The sequence below is a fragment of the Silurus aristotelis genome, assembly GCF_946808225.1.
Source record: "Silurus aristotelis genome assembly, chromosome: 25".
In the NCBI taxonomy this organism is placed as follows: Eukaryota; Metazoa; Chordata; class Actinopteri; order Siluriformes; family Siluridae; genus Silurus; species Silurus aristotelis.
Window position 1 is genome coordinate 1,622,460 of NC_139598.1, and position 23,834 is coordinate 1,646,293.

Consider the following 23,834-nt stretch of genomic DNA (forward strand, 5'->3'; position numbering starts at 1 on the left):
CTAGGAAACAGCATGACGATGCTCCTGTGCACAAAGCCAGCTCCATGAACACCTGTTTTCCATGTGTTGGAGTAAAAGATCTTCTGCTATAGAGCTTCGAACCTACTGAACACCTTTGGGATGAATGCGAAATCTGACTGCACCCCAGACCTTCGCGTCTCACCTACATCAGTGCCTGACTTTACTAACAACCTTGTGGCTGAATGAATCTCCACAAAATCTCCAGAAAATTTAGTGGAACATCTTCCCAGAAGTGTGAAGGTTATTAAATGTATACCTCCACCCGTCCTCTAATCGAGTGTATCTACTTATACATATATAAAGTTGGATTAATTCTCATCTCTCATGCTAAACATTAATTAAAAAAAAAAACTATCTGTACAATTATCTTATTCTCACTATTAAAGAGGCCATGCTATTACTCCTACTTCAAATATTTGCAATTTACTTTAGCCCACTGGCCATCGCAGCTCGTCTGCGTCCTTCCAGATGTCTGGTCTCGTTGAATTTCTAATTAACTTTGCGTTTTGGAAGACACTCTAATTTTCGTCAGCTTAAGAGGATCACAGCCATCATTTAATTATGAAGAGGCTAATGACGTTCTCAAATATTAACCCGGCTCTTTAAAGATCCTCCTAACTAATCACGCCGGGTCGAATTTCCATCAGAGCCAAGACGGATGCGCAAGGAACTTGTTCGCCTTTTTCTCAATGAGCTAAAATAAACTCGTCCATCAGCATGTTTATCTGAGAACTAATAAAGCAATGTCCGAGAAATCTCAGGCATTCAATTTACACATGTGTGTGTCTGATAACTTAGAAGTCTGTATTAACGGGTTCAACTGACCACAAACTTCCTGTGTTCTTGTTCTGAACTTCTGGACCCTAACCTCCAGCCAATCACAGTCCAGTATTCAGTCTGTTGCTGGTTTGTAGAATAAATTGTCAGAGCTACACTGTAGGTCAGATGTATTGGGACACCCGACTTTTTTCTCAGCCGTATGTGGTTCTTCCCCAAACTATCAGCACAAAGTCAGAAACACGCCAGGCCTTTTCTCCTCACCTACACCTGACTTTATCAAAACCCTTTTGGCTGAATGAGCACAAATCACAAAATCTAGTGGAACATCTTCCCAGAAGAGTGGCGGACTCAAGAGTTAAAGGATGATCAGAAAACACATACCAATCTTACATTTACGTTTATAGAATTTGGCAGACGCCTCTTATCCTGTGCGACTTACAATTATTACATTTATATTAGGGATGTGCATCTCCATAACTGAGGCAGATGCGATTCGCATCTCGAAGTATAGCCAATGACATGATACCTTAAAGATACATATGAAGCTTTGCAATTTAATAAGGTACACTTTTATTACTTTGGTAAGGACAGACAACAAATCCTCAAATTACTTAAGTGCCTTCTGATTTCTAACGCACGACCCGTTTCACACGGCTTCATAGTGCAAAGTTTCTTTTAAATAAAACCATATGGAAGTTACAGCTCTACCTCTGCCATGTTAATCTGTATTCGGTGAGGAAAAAATCGATCTACATAGATCACAAATTATCACAAATTATTGGTCACTTTCTAAATCATAATAAATAATAATAAAAATAGAGCGCATCTACTGATAACTATATTTAAATAAATCGTTTTTTACTGATGCTAATATGTTCAAAGAGACGCCTCGTGATACAAATATCAACTTGTATCCAATGCACAGTTTTTCAAATAGATGTGATTTGATGTGTTGATTTGATTTGCAAAAACTTTCCACCTTAAATTTATACACCTTGTGTAGTGGCTCAGCAGTGCCCCTTCTGATCAAAGTCCAACATATTAACCAATAATTGTTCTTATTAATTTATTTAGAGAAGTTAACTTAAAAATAAGGAAGAAGAAATTGACGTTGCTCAGGTGTCTTACCTGTTGGTTTAGCAGCTCGACAGACTGCACGTTGGACCTCAGCCTCGATTGGATGTTGTCTATTTTGCTCAAGTTATCGGCTAGTTGCTTCTTGTGCGCATTCCTGCACATAAAAGACAAAAAGAGAAATAAAAAAAACGAAAAAAAACCCAGCAAATGCGTTAATGACTGCTTTCAAACGGCCGAGCAGCGATTCATCTTCTGAAAAGGGAAGCTTCGCTAGCCGAACTGAATCGTGACCTTGTTTGTGTAGGGGAAAAAAATTAAATTGATGTTTTCTTATATTTTTTAATTCAAAGGGCAAAGAAGTTATTAAGAAATGTTGGATGAGTTAAAATGCAACAGACCCGCGGATAACATTAACGTAGCGACAGACGTGAACAAGGACGAACATAACGAGCCGAAGAACAAGAATCCGACGTCTATTAAAACCCATTTCGCGTTTCACCATGGCCGGCTTTAAAAGATCTTAAAAAAAAAATAAGAAAAGAAAAAGAAATGGCGGTCTAATTAACGATCTGTAGCGTAAAACGCATCACGTAACGCCGGTTCCTCGTCCAGTTCTCGGGAAAACGGTCCATTTTCTGCCCGGATGAATTCATCCGGTCCAGTTAAAAAAGCGAATTCTCATGCAACTTTTTGAAACGCCGCTTTATGAGCGACATCAGCGCCAGACTTTATCGCTTATTAAACCGTTTCTCAGGCTAATTTGCCTGTAAAGGAAAGAAAAAAAACCCAAGTCTTTTATGAAGTTTATATAAAAAGCAATGGATAGGAAGAGGTCCATCATGCTTCAGTTGCAGATTCATCTTTAATGAATTCCCCACACACACACACACACACACACACACAGAAACTTTTCCACCCTATTAGTGATAAAGACGTACAAAAAGAAAGATGGAAAAAAAAAAAATCAAGATGTTACGTGCCCATTATGAAGATTTACATATAAAAGATCCTGTCTGACGAGTCATAACAGATCCGCTCAGGAATAATACGACTTGTTCGCTAATTTTCATCCCGCTGCTTCTTATCAGTCAATATTAAAGACCGTGGGCCAGAAGCAAAAAGAAAAAAAAAAATTCAGAAAGATCAACAAAAGCTTTTGTTAATAAAGAGCGCTAGGCTAAGCTAGGCCTGTGTGTATAACCCCCTGATCCACAGCACACTGTAATGAGCTCCACTTTCCCAGAGTACAAAATGGTACAAGAGCTCGGAAATGAAAAGAGAGAAGAAGACGAGGGAGGAATTCGGTGGAAATGTGGACGTTCCAACTCCTCATCAACCGAATATATTAAATATCTGCAGCGTAGACATGATTGTAAAATATGAAGTTGGAGTATACGAAATTGCACCTTCTCCCCCTCTCTCTCTCCCCCTCTCTCTCTCTCTCTCTCTCTCTCTCTTTCTCCCGCTCTCTCCCTCTCTCCCATCCGTTAAGACTGAGAAGCGTCTTGGTTTGCGTCACGGCCGATAATCAAGACTTTTAAACAGAAATATACATTTTACATAATGATTTAATGCCACAGAATTGAGCTCTGCTGCGTCTCCAGCAGGGTGAAGGACATGTTCATCCTCAGAAATAATTCACACTATTACTATGTTCCTCGGTTTAGATCTTCCGTGTGCTTGTTTTCATCCTTCTTTGTCCCTCAGTCCATGCTTTGTTCTTCCTTTATTATTTGTTTGCTTCTGTAATTCCCTCCATCCATCCATCCACATCCATCCACATCCATCCATCCATCCATCCATCAAACTATTCATCCATCCACCCATATTGTAGGATTGGTTTTTTTTCTGTCTTTCTTGTCCATCCATCCATCATGTCTTTCCTTCCTTTGTTTAATTTTGTCCATTATCTATCCATATTTACTTTCTTTCTTTCTTTATTTTTCTTATTTCTATGCTTGATTTCTCTTGTTTTTTCTTTTTTATTTCCATCCATCCATCAATTCATATTTTAAGGATTCTTTTTTCCATCCTTCCTTCCCTTCCATACATACATAAATACAAACATTTTTTTCACTTTTTGAGGATCCTTTTTTTCTTTCCTTATTTCCTGTTTTTCTTTCCTTTCTTTTTTTCTGTCCTTCCTCCTTCCCTTTCTTTCTACCCTTCCTTCTTCCCTTCCTCCTTTTACTACAAGGCCAGAAGATTTATTTGGGGAATGTTGTTGTCCGTGTTACTCGAGCGGATTTTTTTTCATCTAGAATTGTAAGTAATCCATAAGAAAATATTTTATTTGAAAATTAAAACTAAATAAAAGCAGTCAAGAAATGACTGAAATCCTGTTGGTGAATGGGATTAAAAAGATCACATAACATTTTTTTTTCCAGGAGAAACATCTGGAGCAGCACAGGTCAGTTCTCTTAAACGAGCTGCTGAAACGTTCCTTTGCTCCTCTTTCTCTTTTCTTTGGCAGATCTGTAATTCTAGAACTATCCAGAGATTTGTTTGAGAGTCGTCTGGATTACGAGCAGACGATGCTTTCTGGTGTCTGGTGTCTCCTCATGTTTACTGTAATCCACTGCTGTAATCATATAATCAATCGTTACCTGCTAATGAAGAGCTGCTAATTGTGACTTGATTTAATGAGTGTGTGGTGAGTGCAGACCAGGGGTTTTAAAGAGAGAGAAAGGGGGAGAGGGAGAACATCTGGAGAAAGATGGAGAGAGAAGGGGGTAAAAAGAGGGAGCGAGAGAGCAACTGAAGGGAGAAAGAGAGCGATTGAGAGGGAAAGCAGCTAGAAAGATAAAGAAAGAACAGATTGGGGAAAGTAAGAGAGAACAGCTGAAGAGAGAGAAAAACAGCTGGAAAGAGAACAGCTGGAGAAATCAGCTAGAGAGAGGGAGAGTAAACAGCTGGAGAGAGGGAGAGAAAACAGCTGGAAAGAGAGAACAGCCAGAGAGCGGGAGAAATGAGCTGGAGAGGTAAAGAGAGAGAGAGAGAGAGAGAGAGAGAGAGAGAGAGAGAGAGAGAGAGAGAGAGAGAGAGAGAGAAGCAGCTAGTGAGAGGGAGAAAACAGCTGGAGAGAAAGAGAACAGCTGGAGAGAGGGAGAATATAGCTGGAGAGATGGAAAGAAAACAGCTGGAAAGAGAGAAAAGCTGGAGAGAAAGAAAACAGCTGGAGAGAGGGAGAATGCAGCTGGGTAGAGGGAGAGAAAACAGCTAGAGAGAGAGAGAGAGAGAGAGAGGGAACAGCTGGAGAGAAGGAGAATGCAGCTGGGAAGAGGGAGAGATAACAGCTGGAAAGAGAGTATTTACTGCTTCATTCATTCACGTGTTCATTTCTAATAAATGTTAAGAGTTAATATCAGCACCTCGTTCGGGTTCGATCCAAATATAGCGCCTTTTATTTACATGGGTAATAAATAATAAATGCACACCTGAACCTCCAGTCTGGAAATTCAGCTCGTAACCAATCAGCATATACGTGTATCTACACACCACTGAGCACCTGCCCAGAGATCATTAATGCATCGTTCTGTGATGGATAATAGATATGTCACACACTGTCCCGCACTGTATACACACATCTGGCACAAAAATACATACACTACATGGCCCTGGGACACTGGATAACACTGGGATGTATTTTATGGACATCCCATTCCACATCTGCTGTAATAATAACCTCCACTCCTTTGGGAAGACGTTCCACTAGATTTTGAAGTGTGCTTGTGGAGATTAATTCAGCCAGAAGAGTGTTAGTAAAGTCAGGTACTGATGTAGGTAAGAAGGTGAGGAGGTCTGAGGTGCAGTCAGTGTTCACATTCATCATGTTCAATAGGTTTGGAGCTCTATAGCATGAGATCTTCCATTCCAACCCATGCAAAGCAGATCTTCATGGAGCTGGCTTTGTGCACAGGGGCATTGTCATGCTGTTTAAAATGTTTGGGTCTTGTAGTTCGAGTGAAAATGTAATCCAAAGACATCCAACTGTGTGCCTCCAGCTTTGTGAAGAACCACAAATGACTGGAAAAGACCGGTGTTCCAATACCTGGATAAAAAGGCAAGGTTTTCACAAGAGTCTGTTAATACCAGGGGATTGAAAACGCAGACGTGAGCGTTGATCATTCCAGACTGATATGTCTCGAATGTTATTATTGAGTGGATAAGAAGCTATTTGTGCTTCTGAGGCTGAAGTTCCTCAGGAGCGAGTATATTACAAGCTTCATTAGGAGAATAAAACAATAAAAAGACGACAGGAGCAGTTAGAGTACCTGCCCGTGTCCCTGACCCTCATTACGCTCCGCACTCTGGCCTCTGCACGTTCGTTACGTCGTGTTGGGGGGGTGTGACCACCGGTTCATCGCCCTCCAGCTGTCCATCATTTTAATGATCACATTAGGCGACCTGACAGCGTGATGAATCGCTCCCTTTGTCTATTTTAATAATTGAGAAAAAAACTTTATTCATAAAGATCTGACGATCAGATTTCGATTGAAGCAACCACGTAATCTTCCAAACCGAGATAATAACAACGTTGGAGGAAATCACACCGTTCTGAATTCATCATCATTTTGCTTATTAGAATTTCCACTATCTGGCCAAAAGTATCAGGAGAAATGTTTTTCCAGCCTTGTGCTGTAGCATGGAATATGGCCTTCACGCTCCATGAAGATCTGGGTGATCTCCTGCTATAAAGGTCTGGTAGGTGAGGAGCACCCCAGGCCTCCTCACCTACGTCCTTACCTGACTTTACTCACACGCTTTTAGCTGAATGAATCTCACACAAATCTCCAGAAGCACACTGTGAACACGTTTGCTCATGTTGAGTTTATTTTCCACAGTAAAAAGACTTGGTTCATGTAGGTCATAAATTTGAAAGCTCTCTCTCTCTCTCTCTCTCTCTCTCTCTCTCTCTCTCTCTCTCTCTCTTACACACACACACACACACACACTTTGTGTACACACTCCTTCACCTCCAGACGACCTCTTAGCTGATTAACAAGCGCTCGCTGATTAGCGGCGTGAATGTGGATGGCCTGAGAAGTGGAGAGAGATGGCGAGAGAGATGGCGAGAGAGAGAGAGAGAGAGAGAGAGAGAGAGAGAGAGAGAGAGAGAGAGAGAGAGAGAGAGAGAGAGAGAGAGAGAGAGAAAGAGCATATGATCGTTAGCTCTCTGCCCATAAACACTGATGAAGTGCAATACAAGTCTCATGAATCCTTCCAGCCAATCAGAGTGGACGAGGAGCAGCCTGTCGCACTGATGTGAATCAGGACACGGTGGAGGTGAGAACACTCTTTAACGCACTCGTACTGCTACGTCTCACCCAGGAGTGTATAATCGTTCCTCTGATCCTTGCGAGGATCAGATCGGGGACGCTCGTGTTAATGTTCGCTGATAAAACAGTGCTAGTGTTTAAAAAATGCAAATCCAAACGACTGCCTCGAATGAATCCAAGTCAGTTTCCTGCTCACATTATTATTGCAAAAGGGAACCTACCGTGATTTCGATCTGCAGTGGATTGTGATTGGCTGAAAGCAGTTCAGGTGTGAATAGTGGATTGTGATTGGCTGAAAGCAGTTCAGGTGTGAATAGTGGATTGTGATTGGCTGAAAGTTCATATAGTTCACGATCATCAGTTGAAACTACATGAATGCGCTGTTGATAAACACCTGTAACCATAGTAACAGCAATTTCCAGCTCCATCCATAGTGAGGCAGCGATTGTACACATTTCCTAATGACCTCACTGAGCTCCATGGAGGAGTTTAGCATGCGGTGGAACTTCTTTAGCGAATACGGTGATGTTCATAAACGGCTCAAGGCACAAGATGAATTCGAGGAACTGGAGAAGAAAATGTTCAGATGAGAAATAAAACGAAAAACAGCAGCAGGAGAAACTCGAACCGCTCAATGTCTCTCATAGCTAACTCATCTAAATACGTAATCTTCTGGCACTACCTTTTCTCTAAATGTGATTCAGAGCAGCAGAATTCTAGATGTAACGAGTCGTATATAAAATGCATAATGAAAATAAATCGTTATTTTAATCCGTTCAGTCAGTTTTCACTGCAAACATCAAGGACAAATTTAACTCCTTAATCCATGGCTAGATGTGAAGCCCTACACCATTTTAACGGTCTCCACATCACCTCGGGCTGTTCTTCACCTCCATTTTGTGCTCTAACTTCCTGTACCAGGGTTATCACTGACCTGTAGGACCACCCTATAGCCATTACAATGTAAAATAAAGCTAGGAAGGAAGTAACGGAGAGCTTCAGTGATTGTGGTGAGAGAACTGCTAATCCGCCGATGGTGGTGTAATGATTGTATAATGGACTGTAAACTGTGCTTTTAGGCTCCTACCAGTTTCTCTGAAGTGTGTGATGTGACTGAAACCAGAATACGTTCACACACACACACACACGGAGAGAGACTGACCTAGTTGGTGAGAGTGGCCGTATTAGCATAGCAGGTATTTTAGCACAGAACAAAGCGAGAACAAAAATGGCACGTTTAATAAGCAAGTAGGACATTCAGAGGCGTCACCTTTCGCACGTATGATTCCTGAATCTTTCACTTTATTAATAGGACAAAAAGAAAGCTGTCCACGTCTTCTTCTTTTTTTTTACATGCATTTGTCAACTAAAAAAAATTCAACTAATCATAAAGTCAGAGGCCTCAAAGAAAACATCTCGGAGGCCCTCAGAGAGCTGAGACCAAAATAATCTCGTGGGTAACAAACAGCTTTCGGAGCTTTAGAAGACCAAGCGTCAGCTCCAGGCAAGCAGGGTTTCTCAGAGGAACCGGCACGGATTACCGTGAGACCTACATCTGTCTAAGTCTGGTCTGAGAACCGTTTGGAAGCAATTAATGGCATTTCATGATGAATGGAAAGAAAAAATGAGTGCATGAGACACATCAGGAAGACGATTGTCATTACTTCAGGTGCTACGGAGGGTGTGCTCGAGGAACCCTTTGAACTCCAATCCATACGCTGTTGTCCGCCATGTCGTTTCTTTTGACGCTCTCAATGGAAAGTAATACAAGCTCTTAATTTCCTTACCAACATGTCCCTTACGGACGAGGCAGGAGGGGTTTGGGGTGGGGGTGGGGGGTGTCAGCGCTGCCCTTTTGGAAAAAAAAACGTAGGTAGGGAAGGACGTTCCAATTGACGAGACGAGAACGTAGACTCCTTTCCATCCTCACTCTATTGCTCTTCTTCCCTCTCTGTCTCTCTCTCTTTCTCTTTCTCTCTGAGGTATAATTATCTTTTGGTGCTCTGCCAGAGACGGTTCTCCTTGCTGGAGTCGAGGAGAAAAAAGCAAAGCGAACGGGTTTCGTGTCTCAAATCAGCTCCGGATAAAAAGCGATTATGTTCTACATGACATCGCGCTGGGATTTCTTCATCATGCAAAGCGGTCGCGATGACGAGTGTTACAGAGAGACAAGCGAGAGCTGATAAAGTATCGCAGGCAGGCAGAGAGAGAGAGAGAGAGAGAGAGAGAGAGAGAGAGAGAGAGAGAGAGAGAGAGAGAGAGAGAGAGAAAGGACAGAAAGATTCACAGCATGAATGCCCGTGTCATTATAACTTCTCACTTGCAATTCTATGCTAATTAGATCTCAGTTCCATGCTAGTTCTCTTACAGTTCTATGTTAGCTAGATCACATTTACATGCCAGTTCTATCTCAGTTCCATGCTAGTTCTAGCTCAACTACATGCTAGTTCTATCTCAGCTCCATGCTAGTTCTAGCTCAATTACATGCTAGTTCTAGCTCAGCTCCATGCTCAGTTCCATGCTAGTTCTGGCTCAGTTCCATGTTAGTTCTAGCTCAGTTCCATGCTAATTCTAGCTCAGTTCCATGCTAGTTTTAGCGCAGCTCCATGCTAGTTCTGGCTCAGCTCCATGCTAGTTCTGGCTCAGCTCCATGCTAGTTCGGATGTAAATGCATAAGGCTGATTATATCACACTATAATATTGATATTGTGATAATCTGATACATTACACTTCACTTCACTAGTGACATTGGAATCGAGATCATGCTTAACGGAGCGAGTGATCAATGCAAACGAGTGGCTGGACTGGTAAATACAGTGAGAACTGGAAGTGTGTGAGAGACTGCAGTGCAGGATGATGAAGAGTCGGAGCTCCTCAGAAATTAAACACGTACCCTGTATCCAGACTGACGCTGCTCAAAACCTCGCAGTGGCGTTTGATCCGTCTCGCCAGACTCTTGTTAGCGGCTCTGAGAAAGACGGGAAAAAAAACACAAGTTAGTTTCCATGAGTGTTGGGTCTTGGATAAATGTGTAAGCGTGTACATCTAGACGCTGCTCGGTGCGAAGGCAGCTGTGAATAAGCGCAAACGTAAAACGAGTCAGCGGGCATGAGCTCACGTGTGTTTGTAACGTTATTCTTATCCAGAGAAGCACCGAGATTTGGCTCTGAGTGTGTGAACTCCGGGGCAGTTCAGTCTGAGAGAAGTGAGAGTGTAAATGTTGGAAGGAGAATGAGGACGAGGACGAGGTTGAGGAGGAGGACGAGGCCGAGGTTGAGGAGGAGGACGAGGACGAGGTTGAGGAGGAGGATGAGGATCTGGCGGTGATAAAGTGGCTTCACCAAACAACAATGAAACAGCAGCATTCACTCGCTGCCTTTCATCACAACTGATTGTGTCCTGATTGAGTTTAAATTACAAATCAAATCTGTAATCAGTAAAAGAGAGAGAGCAAGAGAGAGAGAGAGAGAGAGAGAGAGAGAGAGAGAGAGAGAGAGAGAGAGAGAGAGAGAGAGGAGCTGAGTGCTGAAAAAAAGAGAGCAAAAGAGAGAAAAAGACTCGGAAATATGTAGGGATGTAGAGAAGCTGAAGGCTGAGAGAGAGAGAAAGAGAGATGGATGGAAGCTGAAGGATGAGAGTAAGAGAGAATAAGATAGATAGATAGATAGATAGATAGATAGATAGATAGATAGATAGATAGATAGATAGATAGATAGATAGATAGATAGATAGATAGATAGATAGAGAGAAAGAGAAAGAGAGAGAGAGAGAGAGAGAGAGAGAGAGAGAGAGAGAGAGAGAGAGAGAGAAAGAGAAAAAAACCCAGTCTATGTGGCAGTGTGATGTATAGTTGGTGTATATTTTTATCCAATTACGGTTACATTTAATGTTGCTGCATATCCACAAACAAGTTTGTCATTTTTGGAGTGTAAACTCCTTCTTGTGAAACATGTGTGTGTGTGTGTGTGTGTGTGTGTGTGTGTGTGTGTGTGTGTGTGTGTGTGGACAGACAGTAGGAGTGTTTACTTGTGCTCAGTGATCCAGAGGTTGATGTTGGTCACCAGCTTTTCTCTCTCCTGATGGAGGTGAGAGTTTTCTGTCTGGGTTTCTTCCAGATTCTGTTTCAGCCGCTGAAGCTGCGAGAGGAACGAACACACACACACACACACACACACACACACACACACACACACACACACACACACAAAAAAAAAACACTTCACTTCTAGTAAATAATGAAACAAAGCCTGAGATTTAATTGGGAAAACGTGTTTTTAAAAATTTTTACATTGTAATTCTTTAATTGATTTAAGTAAATAAAAAATCAGCTTAAAATAAAACATTTGAATAGTTTGTTTGTTTCGCAGGTGGAAATGTGGAATCCTTTATAAAGTTATACTGAAGCTAAAATAAAACTCTCAACCTGCTCCAAAATTACGGGTATACACAGTGAACATTTATTAATTTATTTTAATTTTATTTATTATTTTATGATTTTTTGAGAGTGTTTAAGAGTATGAGAAGAGTTTGAGCTTTCATGGTACAGACACATTATTACCTTCCTAAGTAATGTTGAGAGGATGGGCGTTTATAGCTGCTATAACCAGATCAGATCGTTTTTATTTATTTACCTTCCACGATGTTAAATAGATAAAAAGGTTTGTCATTATTTAATGTAATGAAAAGTTGTTTATAAGAGAAATAAAACTCCTTATGCTACAAAAGTGCACCCAGGTGTTAAATATATTCCTGTGACAGCACGACTTCGGTACCTATCGAGTCAGCTGATCAACCAGTTCACCTTTAGCCCCGCCCACAAAAACATTTTTACACAGGAACCTGAATATTGTGTTTTGACAGGTGGGAAAATGTGACAGTAGTTTACATGGTAAACTAAATTCCCCCCTCTCTTTCACACAACACACACAACACACACACACACACACACACACACACACACACCTCCCACCTGCAATAGGAATCCACTCTCGTCTTTCTTTCTATCCCCACCATCCCTCTTTCCCTCCACACATGATTAATTGATTCAGATGTCTGCAGCTTTCCCACGTCTCATGTTTACGACGTTATTAAGCTTCATGCCGCTTCTTCTCTCTCTCAACATGAAGTTTTTTTTCCTCTTCAAATAAAAGAAGAAAGAAAGAGAGAGAGAGAGAGAGAAAGAGAGAGAGAGAGAGAGAGAGAGAGAGAGATGGAGGGTAAAAAGCTAAACCAAAAGCAGACCTTTTGGATCGGATCGCTCACGTGCTAACGTGTTTCGGATGAGTCTGGAGGCCGAGACTCGCTCAAGATGGCGTTTACGAGCGCCCGTGAAAAAGGGAAAACTAGCGAGAGGAAAAAAAATCCAGGCGAGTGAACGTGTAGAGCTCGAGATGGATGAATGCAAACACCTCACAGAGGAGGGTTATGGATAAATAATAAAGAATCAGAGAGAAAAAGAGGGGGGGGGGGACCAATAGATTTAGGTTCAAAAAGAGGTAAAAATAATTAAATAGGGGGAAACATAAAAAGGAAAATGAAGGACAAAATCATGAAGAAAGGGATAATGCATATAATATTTTAGGTAATTATAAAAAGAAAGAGAGAACAGAGAGAGGGAAAAATAGGAAAATAGAGAAGAAAAGAGAAAGTATTGAGCTAGACTCTAGTACACTATGTGGCCAAAAGTATTGGGACACCGACTTCTCCACTCGTTGTTTTTCCCCAAACTGCTGCACAAAATTGGAGGCACGCAATTGTATCAGACGTCTTTAAATGCAGTAGCATGAAACCTTTCCCTTCAGTCAAACTAGAAGACCCGAACCTGTTCAAGCGTAACAAGAAGTGCACAAAGCCAGCTCCATGAAGATCCCCTTCACAAGGGTTAGAGTGGATCTTCTGCCATAGAGCTCCAACCCTATTGAACATGATGAATGTGAACACTGACTGCACCCCAGGCCTCCTCACCTTCTCACCTACATGAGTACCTGACTTTATTAACACCCTTCTGGCTGAAGGAGCACAAATCCCTTCAAAATCTAGTGGAACATCTTCCAAAAGTTTGCCGCTTATTTTGACAGCGAATGGGAACTAAATGTGGACTGGGCTGTTCGAAATGAGGCACATACAAATCTTATGCTCAGGTGTCCACAGACTATTGTAGATATAGAATAGAGAAGTGTAAGATCGGACGGTAAGATCGGACAGTCACTGTAGCAGTGTCGCGGCAGCAACACGTAGTCATGATGTTGCTCATAAAGGCGTTCGTCGGTCACATGGAGGTATTTGATCGAATCGTTATTAAACACACGCTGAAATACCGGCGCGGTGAGAACGCGACTGAACCTGCGTGAGGCTCCGGATTCATTTCTTTCCGTAATAAATAATATTATCCAGTCTGTTAGAAGAGTTTGGTGTGTGTGCGTGTGTGTGTGTTTTAATGATTCCTCCTCACGCTCTGTCTGCAGTCTAGCGTTCATACGGAGACGTTTAATAAAGGCAGGAGCGGTAATAGGACCGCCCGTGCCATCATCTCGTGCCGTCACCTGCCTCGCTGTTTGACAGCTTATTCCGCCGCAGCAAAATGGCTTCCCCTCCTTCCTCTTCCTGCTCGCTGCATCTTTTCCTGCTTAATAACCAAAGGCAATAACTGTGTGTGTGCACGACTACAGACAGGAAGGGAGGAGACGCGGAGAGTGTCGGCATGCCGAAACGGCGAGAGATTAAAGAGCAGCGATTATGAGGAAAGAGGAGTTGTCAGAGAATGGCGTACACGTGCGCGGTTCACGTCGATGTTTCAATTACGAGCGCGTATTACAGAGCGAGAGCTTTACAGAAGCCTGTCTCGAGCGTGTCGGAAGGAGGAGGAGGAGGAGGCCAGGCTGTTTTGTTTGTATGTTTCCTTTTATTACAAAGCGCTTTCTTGTCTCACACACACACACACACACACACACACACACGGTAATGCACGAGACACAATGTGTCTCCCAGTGTGTTTCCACAGACTCATGCAGAGAGACGAGTGATTTCTTAGGGTTGCTGTATTCAAATAAGATTCATCCAAAATAGGGCCTGAAACAATTCCTTGAGTAAGTTGATTACAAAAATGAATCAAGCCGCTTTTTTTTCCCGTCTATTTAACTCCACACGGAGCACTGTGTTTCCACACGGACCGTTATTACTGACGCACCACCCGCTAAACTCTGGGGCGCTCTGGACAGGTAAACACGGAAGCCGCTGAAGAATGAAAAATGGAGGAGTAAATCAGCGAGGGGGTGAGATGAAGATTCAGGCCGGAGAAAACAACGTTTCCAAAGTTTGGGATCATTTAAAACGAAAACATTATGAAAACACCGATATTCTTGTATTCTTATCTGATTACTCGATTCATCGATGGAATAATTGTTAGAATACTCGATTACTAAAATAATTGATAGCAGTGTCCCTAATCCAATCCAATCATCTCACACACACACACACACACACACATCACGTGAGTGGGACGTGTTAATCGGTCAACAACAACGGCATGAAGATATGTTTTACATGGTTTGGAGAGAAAGATCTTGAGTGGCCTGATATTGAGCTCTAACGCTACTGAACACCTTTAGGATGAATGTGAATGCTGACTGCACCCCAGTCCTCCTCACCTTCTCACCTCCATCAGTACCTGACTTTATTACTCCAAAATCTAGTGGAACATCTTCTCAGAGATGTAAAGGGAATTATAAGAGCAATAGATGGATGAGTTTGTGTATCCAAAGATATAATTGTTTTAAAGTTTCGGGAAGAACCTCAGGTGCATTCAAGGATCTGTTGTATGGGTTCTTTAGGGTTCTCCGGTTTCTCCGACAGCAGCATGGATGGCTGTGACATTCAGGGGCAAAAAAATATTAAATGGCCTTTTCTTAGCCAAAGCGTTAAAGTTGTTGCCCAGTGACCAGTTTCTATGGAAACGCTAGCCGTCCATCCAGCACTGTCTCCATAAACGAAACGGTTCTACCGTCAAGCCCCTGATGATAATAACCCCCTTGATCATGGTATGATATAGACCCTGTTACCCGGGGTGTGAACAACGAAGCGCGGAAAAGCATGTTAACACGCAGCTAATCGCTTTTGAAGAAAATAAGAGCCCGCGGGCTTTCGTGCAAAAACACGCCTCGTTCGCCAGACCGGAATTAGTCCTAGTGCTCACATGTATTGTTAAAGACGGCATTAAGAATTCATCATCGTACTAATTAAAACGTCCGGATGTGGATGATGTATCGCTTGAATATGTATATTTATTTTCAAAGGGCTTTGAATTAAATATGCTAGTTTGACGAGTAGGAAACGTGATTGAACAAGGCAAGGCCTAGCCCACTGTGTGTGTGTGTGTGTGTGTGTGTGTGTGTGTGTGTGTGTCTTTCATAACAGCAGAATAATTACATATTAAACCAGAGTCCACCAGTGCACACGTGAGTCCTTATTAATAATACTAATGGATTCTTTAATTGCGTCGGTACCGGCAACGATTTCCAGAGCTGCACCGAGTCGTCTAATGCCTTAATAACGGCACTTCTCCGATGACTAATGGCTCGTACGGAGATGGAGGATAAGGTATGGCTCGGAGGACGTTGGGGAAAAGTAATTAGGCAATCCCCCTACTTACCCAAAGTCCAGCTTGCCCTTCCCAGAGTGCTCTCCTCAGGGCCGAGCTCTCCAATCAGCCCTGCCGCTTTCATACAGCCGGCTTCTTTTCTTTCTTTTTTTTCAGTCGCTGAGAGACGAGTGTTTTTCAATCAGGAGCGTGAACGGTAAACAGGCTACGGTAAAAAGGCTGGTTGGTGATTGCTGAAGGTTGCATAAAGAACTGCAACTGTAGACGAGATCCTTTTGCGAGATCCTTTCGCGAGGGTCACGTGGGAGCTGCGGCGATACGATGACACTCGGAGTACTGCGTCCACGTAGCGAATTGGTCAGAAATACTGACATTTTATTCAGGTTTAGTCAATTGATAAGACTTAAGGATTAACAAACATGTCGGCGAAGACTCGAGTTTGAAGTGTACGCATGTAAAAAAAAAAAAAAAGTTGTGGTAGTTTTAGAAAAAGAAATAGGAAAAGTCAACATGGAGTGTGTGTTGGAGTGTGTGGAGGTGAAACGGTTTAACACTTGAGCTGCATTCATTTTAAGCACGCTTGTGAAGCAAAGACACTTAAAGTGAAGAAGATTGATACTTTTGATACTAATTTGATAAAATCGCAGCTGTTAATACTGTGGCAAAGTGGGCGTGGTCAAGTGCCAATTTTTGAGTGTTCTATCCAGTGTAGTTAAGTTGGTGAAGATGATCATGGAGAGGAACTTTCATCATCACCATGAACACACAGTGGATAGTACACGTGGTCCCTCCGCTCTCTCCACAGTGTCCTCACTGGAAAATAAAACACTCTAGTGATGGTTTGTAATTTTTTTTTACCACATGCTTCCTTAAGCTCCGCCCTCTGTTCACAAACTGGAGCATCACCACACCCACACTGCCACAAAAAACGATTCCAGGTGATAAATGATTATAAACATTATCTAATGGAACAACCCCCCCCCCCCCACCAAAAAAGATTGTTCTTTCAGCCAATCAGCAGTCAGCAAATATACTGAGCTCCACACTTTAATCTGAGTCAGTTGATTTAAATATTTTGCTCTGGCATCTTATTATTTCTCTTCTTTTGCTGCAAGACGATTGTGAACAGTGAGCAGGCTCCGGTAAAAGGCGGTTTGTGTAGACGAGAAGAATGGGATGGTGTTCAGAGAGTTAAGAACAAGGCAGATCGATACGCCAACGGTTTTCCAAATCACTGCTACTTAGAAAGCTTCTGTTGTTGGTGAAGAGACGAACAGTCCTTGTAGCGAATCTGACAGAAATAACATTTCTTTCTGTTTTATTCAGTAGATCAGACTCAAGGATGATGTCGGTGAGGACGACGGAGAATGTTCTATACAAGACTTGAGTTTGAAGGGTGTCATATTCAGACCTGACACGCGAACTTCACGTTGGAGTAAAAAAAAAAAAAAAAAAACCTACGATACTTTGACAAATAATACAAAATTCAAGATGGAGTGTGTGTAGAAGTGCATGGAGGTGAGGGGTGATACGGTATAACGCTTGAGCTTTATTCGTTCGGATCATGCTTTATGAAAAGTGAAGAAGTCTGAGCGGGTCAGGGTAACGGTCCTGACACGCCAAAACCCGCAGCAGACAATTAGCGCCGGTTAAAAGGCGGAGGGTCTCGTCGTGTCCTGTGCCGCGTGACGTCATGTTGTGCGTCTTTTTTCATAGAAAAATCAACTGCAGAGATAAAAAGCGATGCTTGATACACATGAAGACGCTCAGCGCCTGTGTACAGAGCCTGTCCATGCCACCAGCAGGGGGCAGTGTTTCCTCTTCAGAAACCAAAAACAAAATACTCTCTGCCCTCTTCCGCATACATGAGCGATCAGACGCTTGCGACCAGCTGGACACGACTCATTCACATAGGAACGAGGGAAGTTGATTTTATTTAAAAGTGTATCCAAGAAGCTGAACACCTCTTAATGGGGAATTTATTCAAGCTCCACCCCCTTAACACATTCACAACAATGTTATTGATATTTTTTATTGATCTTAGGGATAAGATTCAAGTTCAAGAGACCGTGTGTGTTTATTTGTGTGTGTAGGGTTGTAGGGTTGTGCTGGGGCAGTTAGCAGGGGGTTACTGTCACTGAGGATTCTTCCTGTGGCTCATGTATGTACCTGAATAAATAAGTAAAGATTACAGGACATGGAGGACGCAAGAGCTGAGGTTCTCTTCAATGTCACAGTACAGTTCTTAGGCCAAACAGAACATTGTTATTGATGTGTGTGTGTGTGTGTGTGTGTGTGTGTGTGTGTGTGTGTGTGTGTGTGTGTGTGTGTGTTAAACAGCGTGATGTTATTAGCTGAAGCGTACAGTATGAGGTGATTTTAAAGGCATCCGCTAACAAGGACAATAACGTGCAGGGACAACACGTGTCCTTTATCGAACAGGAAAATATAAACCAAAGACTGTGCTGCTTATAATAATAATAATAATAATAATAATAATAATAATAATAATAATAATAATAATAATAATAACAATAATTAGTATAATACCTAGATCTTTTGTTGATATTCTGATATTTTCTTAATATCATGTATTTTATTTAAAAGATTTTCCCCTTAAATTGTTTTAATAATATAATGATTTATATAATTATTATATAAATCCAAATATTATTTCTATTGTTTCATAAAAATAAAAATAAATATAAGAATCAGTGTACATGCTTAGTTTATTTATTATTTTATTATTTATTATCAGTATTTATATTATTATTATATCACAAACGATCCCCTTGTATTGATAATTGTAATGTACATTAAATATGAGTGTTGAATTTAGTGAAATGGGGAGCGAATAAAACAGTCGTAAAACAGTCGTGTTCCTGTTGTGTGTTGAATGAAACCAGACCGACCCTGGCTCTGCGACGTTCGTGTGAAAGCGACCTGATCATTAAAATATCAGAGACGGCTTTTTGCTGCGATTAAACCTGAGAGAAACGGCGAGTCGGCTGAGGTCATTCGAAAATAATTTCACCGCACGCAGTCCACTTATAAAATCTATCAGTAATGGCTGTGACCGGAGCAGATGAGGCCATTTAAAGCCAATTTCCTTCAGATTCATCAAGCTTGACCATTTCTACAGGTCAGAGAGAGAGAGAGAGAGAGAGAGAGAGAGAGAGAGAGAGAGAGAGAGAGAGGGAAAATGAACTCTGATATATTTGCAAATAGAGAAAGAAACAGAAAAAGATGAAATGAGAGAAAAGAGAGGTAAAGAGAGTCGGGGCAGTGAGAGAAGGAAGGAGTGAATGTTAGACAAAGACGAGTAATAGACAGACAAACATAAGAAAAAAAGTCAGAGAAAGAGAGGACTAGAAATAGATGGAGGGGGCTGAAAGAGACAGACAGCAAGTGAGAGAGAGGAAGAGACAGTTGGGGACATAAAAAAAACTTCAGAGAGAAAAAAAACAAGACAAAAATTCAGCGAGACAAATAAGTCAGACAACAAAAATTCAGAGGCCCAAAAAAAATTCTGAGACCGACGGAGAGACAAAACAATCAGAAAGACGAGAGAAATAATGAGCTGAAGAAAGAAACGAAAGACAAACAGGTCGATGGGGAAAAAAAGGCAGTGTGACAGAAAGACAAAAGTCATAAAAAGGCAGACAGACAGAGAGAGGGAAGGAGTGAATATTAAAGAGACAGAAAGACTAGAGCAAAAAGTGGAGAGGACGAGGTTAAGACAGAGTAAAAGGGGACTAAAAGAAAGAGGGGGAGAGAGAGAGAGAGCAAAAGAGAGAGAGAGAGAGAATGATATTAAACACGGCTGTATTTATTAAAGTTGAGAGAGACAGAAAGATGGACAGAAAAAGACGGTGAGAGACAGAAAGAGAAAGCCGGGAGTAATAAACAAAGACAGTGTGAGAGAGAGGAAGAGAGGATGAGATATGGGGGGGGACTAAAAAAAAGAAGGAGAGAGAGAGATTTTACAAAAAAGAGATCAAGAAAGACAAAGAAAGTTAGAAAGAGAAAGAAAGAAAGAAAGAAAAGAAAGCGAGACAAGAGATATGAACATGAGGAAAAGAGAAGGAAATACAGAGCAAGACAGAGAAATATGAAAAGAGAGACACAGAAATAGAAAGAAAGAGTGATAGACAGATTGGTAGACAGTGAAAGAGGGAAGGAGGGAACGTGTGATAAAAAGAAAGATGGGGGGAAAGAGAGAAACACGAGAGAGAGAGAGAGAGAGAGAGAGAGAGAGAGAGAGAGAGAGAGAGACAAAGAGAAATTAGAGAAATGTATTAAAAAGAGATAGACAGAGAGATGCAAAGTGAAAGAGAAAGATCGGGGGAGGAGCTAGAAAAATAGAGAGAGAGAAAAAAGAGATGTGACGTAAAAAATTCCTCTCTATGCGTTTTTATGCAAATATCCAAACATACATTGAAAAGTGGTTTTAGTCACATGACAGGTTTTTGACCAATACAACGTCTTGTTTTACAACACCGTGATGTTGCTAAGCAACCGATGCGTGCTACAGGCTACCCTGTGTAAATCGAGATTAAGGGCTTATTTACTGGATAAATCTTTTTTTCCATTCTTTTATCGGTGCATTGAAACGTAGTGAAATTTCCGGGTAGCTGCGTTTCTGTTTACGACTCGCACGTTCACAGCCAACACCGCGTGCATTCCGTCACCCGAAGCGTGTAGCCGAGCGAGCGAGTGTGTGTGAGTGTGTGTGAGTGTGTGAGCGGGTACGAGTCCTCGCCCCTGCGCTTCCCGCTGTGCTAATGAAAGCAATTAGATAAAGCTGTAGTGGAGGGAGAGCCGGTATAATATTAACACCTAATAAAAGACTGATATAAAATTTTATTACAGTGAAGTCGGGCTAAATTAAAACACCGGTCCCAGGGGTGTGTAACGAGGCGAGGGACTGGGCGGGGGAATGGTGGGGCGGAGGGTGGGAGACGCCACTGCCGTCCGCTGAGATTTGTGAAATTAATATAAATGAAGATGGATACACACACACACACACACACACACACACACACACACACACACACACACTTACACAGGGAGGAAAGACGAGAGAACACGATGTTAGCATGACTCCTCCCTGCTCTGGATTACGACTCCGTTTCGCAGAAAACGATTGTTGAGCTACAGTGTTACCTTTAATATGAGGGAAAATAAAATGTAACTAAGGAGAAGAAGAATAGAGGAGGGTGACACCAATGTTTGGCAATGATTAAGGAGCTGTATTCTAATAACACACTCCGGCACACAGTCGTGATGGTGTTGGTGGTGTTGATGGCAGTGTTGGTGATGGTAATGGTGTTGTTGGGGATCATGATGTTGTTGGAGACGTTGCCTATGGTATTGGTGTTGGTATTTCTGGTTACGGTGGTGATGGTGTTGGTGGTGATGACACACGGTGGTGCAGTGGTGACGATGGTGTTGGATTGTGATGTATTGGTGTTGGTAGTGATGGTGATTGTGGTGATGACACACAGCAGTGTTGGTGGAGATGGTTTGGTGTTCATGGTGATGACACACAGTGGTGTTGGTGGTATTGGTGGTGATGGTATTGGTGTTGGTATTGGTGGTGATGACACACAGTGGTGCAGTGGTGACGATTGTGTTTATATTGGTGGAGATGGTGATGGTAATGGTGGTAGTGACGGTGGTTATGGTTTGGTGTTGGTGGTGATGGTGACGGTAGTGATGGTGATTGTGGTGATGACACACAGTTGGTGTAGATGATTTAGTGTTAATGGTGATAACACACAGTGGTGTTGGTGGTATTGGTGGTGATGGTGATAGTGTTGGCGGTGGGTATAGTGTTGATGGTGATGGTGGTAATGGTGGTGATGACAGTGGTGATAGTGGTGGTGATGGTGGCGACGGTAAAGGTTGATGCAAATGTGATGGTCTGGAGGGAAAACTCAGTGAATTGGTTTAGAAAAAGATTAAGGAGCATCCGGGAAGAAAAAAACGCATTCCTGCGCTTTAATTGGTCGCATCATTCAGATTGTTTTATCTATGCAGTGCTGCACTGTGATTTTTCCTCTGTCTGTGTGTGTGTGTGTGTGTGTGTGTGTGTGTGTGGGTGTAATGAGTGTATCTGAACAGCCTATAATGGCTGTGTCGTTGGTCGTTTCACTGGGACTCGGTGGGTTTTACGATGCCCCTCGGCCTCTCGGGTAATAGTGGACTGAAGGACGTAGGACACCAGCTGCCTAATAACATATACATTCAGCTCGTACATTCTTTCCTCGATCCATCTTCCTCTCTCTCCTCCTCGCTCTCGGAGTCCTGCTGTGCATTTCCAAAGGATTTTTAGATTCGCACAAGTGGCACCAATCAGGGCAAATGAAGATCAATAATGAGCCGATGGGCACGCTTTATTTGGCACACGAGGCGGATCATTAAAAACGCGGCGCGCTAATTTGACGGCTGACGCGCTCTCTTCGAGGTAATGATGCCATCATGAAGATAAAGCGAGGGACAGAGTGCGGGAGAGATGGAGAAAGAGAGTGAGAGAGAGACACACACCCTCATCCCTCCACTTCATTTCCCACGCTTAAATATCCTTCAAAATCTAATCAATTAATATCCGAATCAAATTCAGCTCACCAGTGCAATGAGGCAACGCAAACAAAGTGTACGTCACGGCTAATGGTGATGATGTTCCAGAAATTACAAGCGATGAGCTCGTTTCAGTATCGGAGCGAGCGACGAAGGAGTGAAGAGAAACACCGGCTTGTACAAGTAATTACTCAAAAACACGCCAAACTTCGTATTTTTCTCTCGAATGAAACAATGTAATCACAAGTGGTTTGAACTTTCTGATGCTACATTCAGCTCCGCCCCTTTCCTTAATTTCGCATGCTCATAGAAATTGAACAAAAGTGATTAAAAATGCTTAGCGTTAAACACAAGAAAACACGAAAAATTTGTTTCATTTATTCACTATACGGAACAAAAGTTTGTGCACCCCCTGAACATCACACCCATATGTCCTTGCTGAAGGCCTGCAGATTCCACATTTTTACCCCATTTTGTGGTTATAATCAGCTCATTTTCCACTCCAAGCTTCTCACACTGTGAGGAAACTAAGCTAGATGTTAAATATGCCAAAGAATTGATACCTATTAAAGCTGTCACTGTGGTTAGCAGTAAAAATCTGACTTGATTGAAACAAAATTTATTTTCATTACACATTTTATATACGTCTCATTACAATTACAATTCTGCTGGTCCGAATCACACACAGAGAAAAAGTAGTGCCAGAAAATGACATTCATTCACATGACTTTTAATAAATAGTAATTAGAGAGAAGGAGAGAGCTGTTGAAGTTAACCCCTGGTGCTGTTTTTCATTCTAGTTCTCATTTGATCCTCAAATTCATCTTGGGCCTCGAGCCGTTTATAAAAAATCGCCATGTTCACCATAGAATTTCCACCAAAACTACTCAATGGAGCTCAGTGAGGTCATTTGGAAATGTGTATGATAGCAGCCTTTTCTAGCCAATCACAATCCACTATTCACACCTGAACTCCTTCCAGCCAATCACAATCCACTTTTCACACCTAAACTCCTTCCACCAATCACAATCCACTATTCACACCTAAATTTAGAAATTCTTTGACAGTTGCAACAATCTGTAACAATCCGCTCTCTATTTTTCCTTTTCAAGTCGCTGAATGTCTGACTTTCTAATCCACCGTCTCATCTGCCAGATGTTTCTGATTACAGCATTGGGTTTTTGTGTTGTGTAAAGTGCAGTATGAATACTTTTTGTACATTAAAGCATCATCTACACTGAGTGTTTAAATGTACATTAGTTTTATATGGAGCAATAACAGGCGTAAATATTTATTCTAAGTATATTTATTCCGCTAAACACTGATAAAAACTTCCTTTAAATACCGTACGGCTGGAATCGTTCAGTACTGGACGAGTGACTGATGAAAAAAAATTCAATTGAGGTTTGGGATGCCAACATTTTTGATAAGTGGGAAGAAGGTGTAAGGGGCAGAGCCGGTTTGATATATTCAGTCTTCAGAGTGTGTGTGTGTGTGTG

At 41.9% G+C, this 23,834-nt stretch overlaps 1 protein-coding gene across 5 annotated transcripts in view; it reads right to left on the minus strand.

Moving 5' to 3' along the window:
- LOC310719540 (uncharacterized protein) overlaps window positions 1-23,834 on the minus strand; it is a 102,264-nt gene that overhangs the window by 4,769 nt on the left and 73,661 nt on the right. For all 5 annotated transcript variants that reach the window (XM_083529376.1, XM_083529377.1, XM_083529375.1 and 2 more), the window contains 3 exons: window positions 11,184-11,293; window positions 10,051-10,125; window positions 1,930-2,032 (listed from right to left, as the gene is read on the minus strand). In XM_083529376.1, coding sequence (XP_083385502.1) covers window positions 1,930-2,032; window positions 10,051-10,125; window positions 11,184-11,293 — 288 coding nt within the window. The remainder of the gene's footprint in view (window positions 1-1,929; window positions 2,033-10,050; window positions 10,126-11,183; window positions 11,294-23,834) is intronic.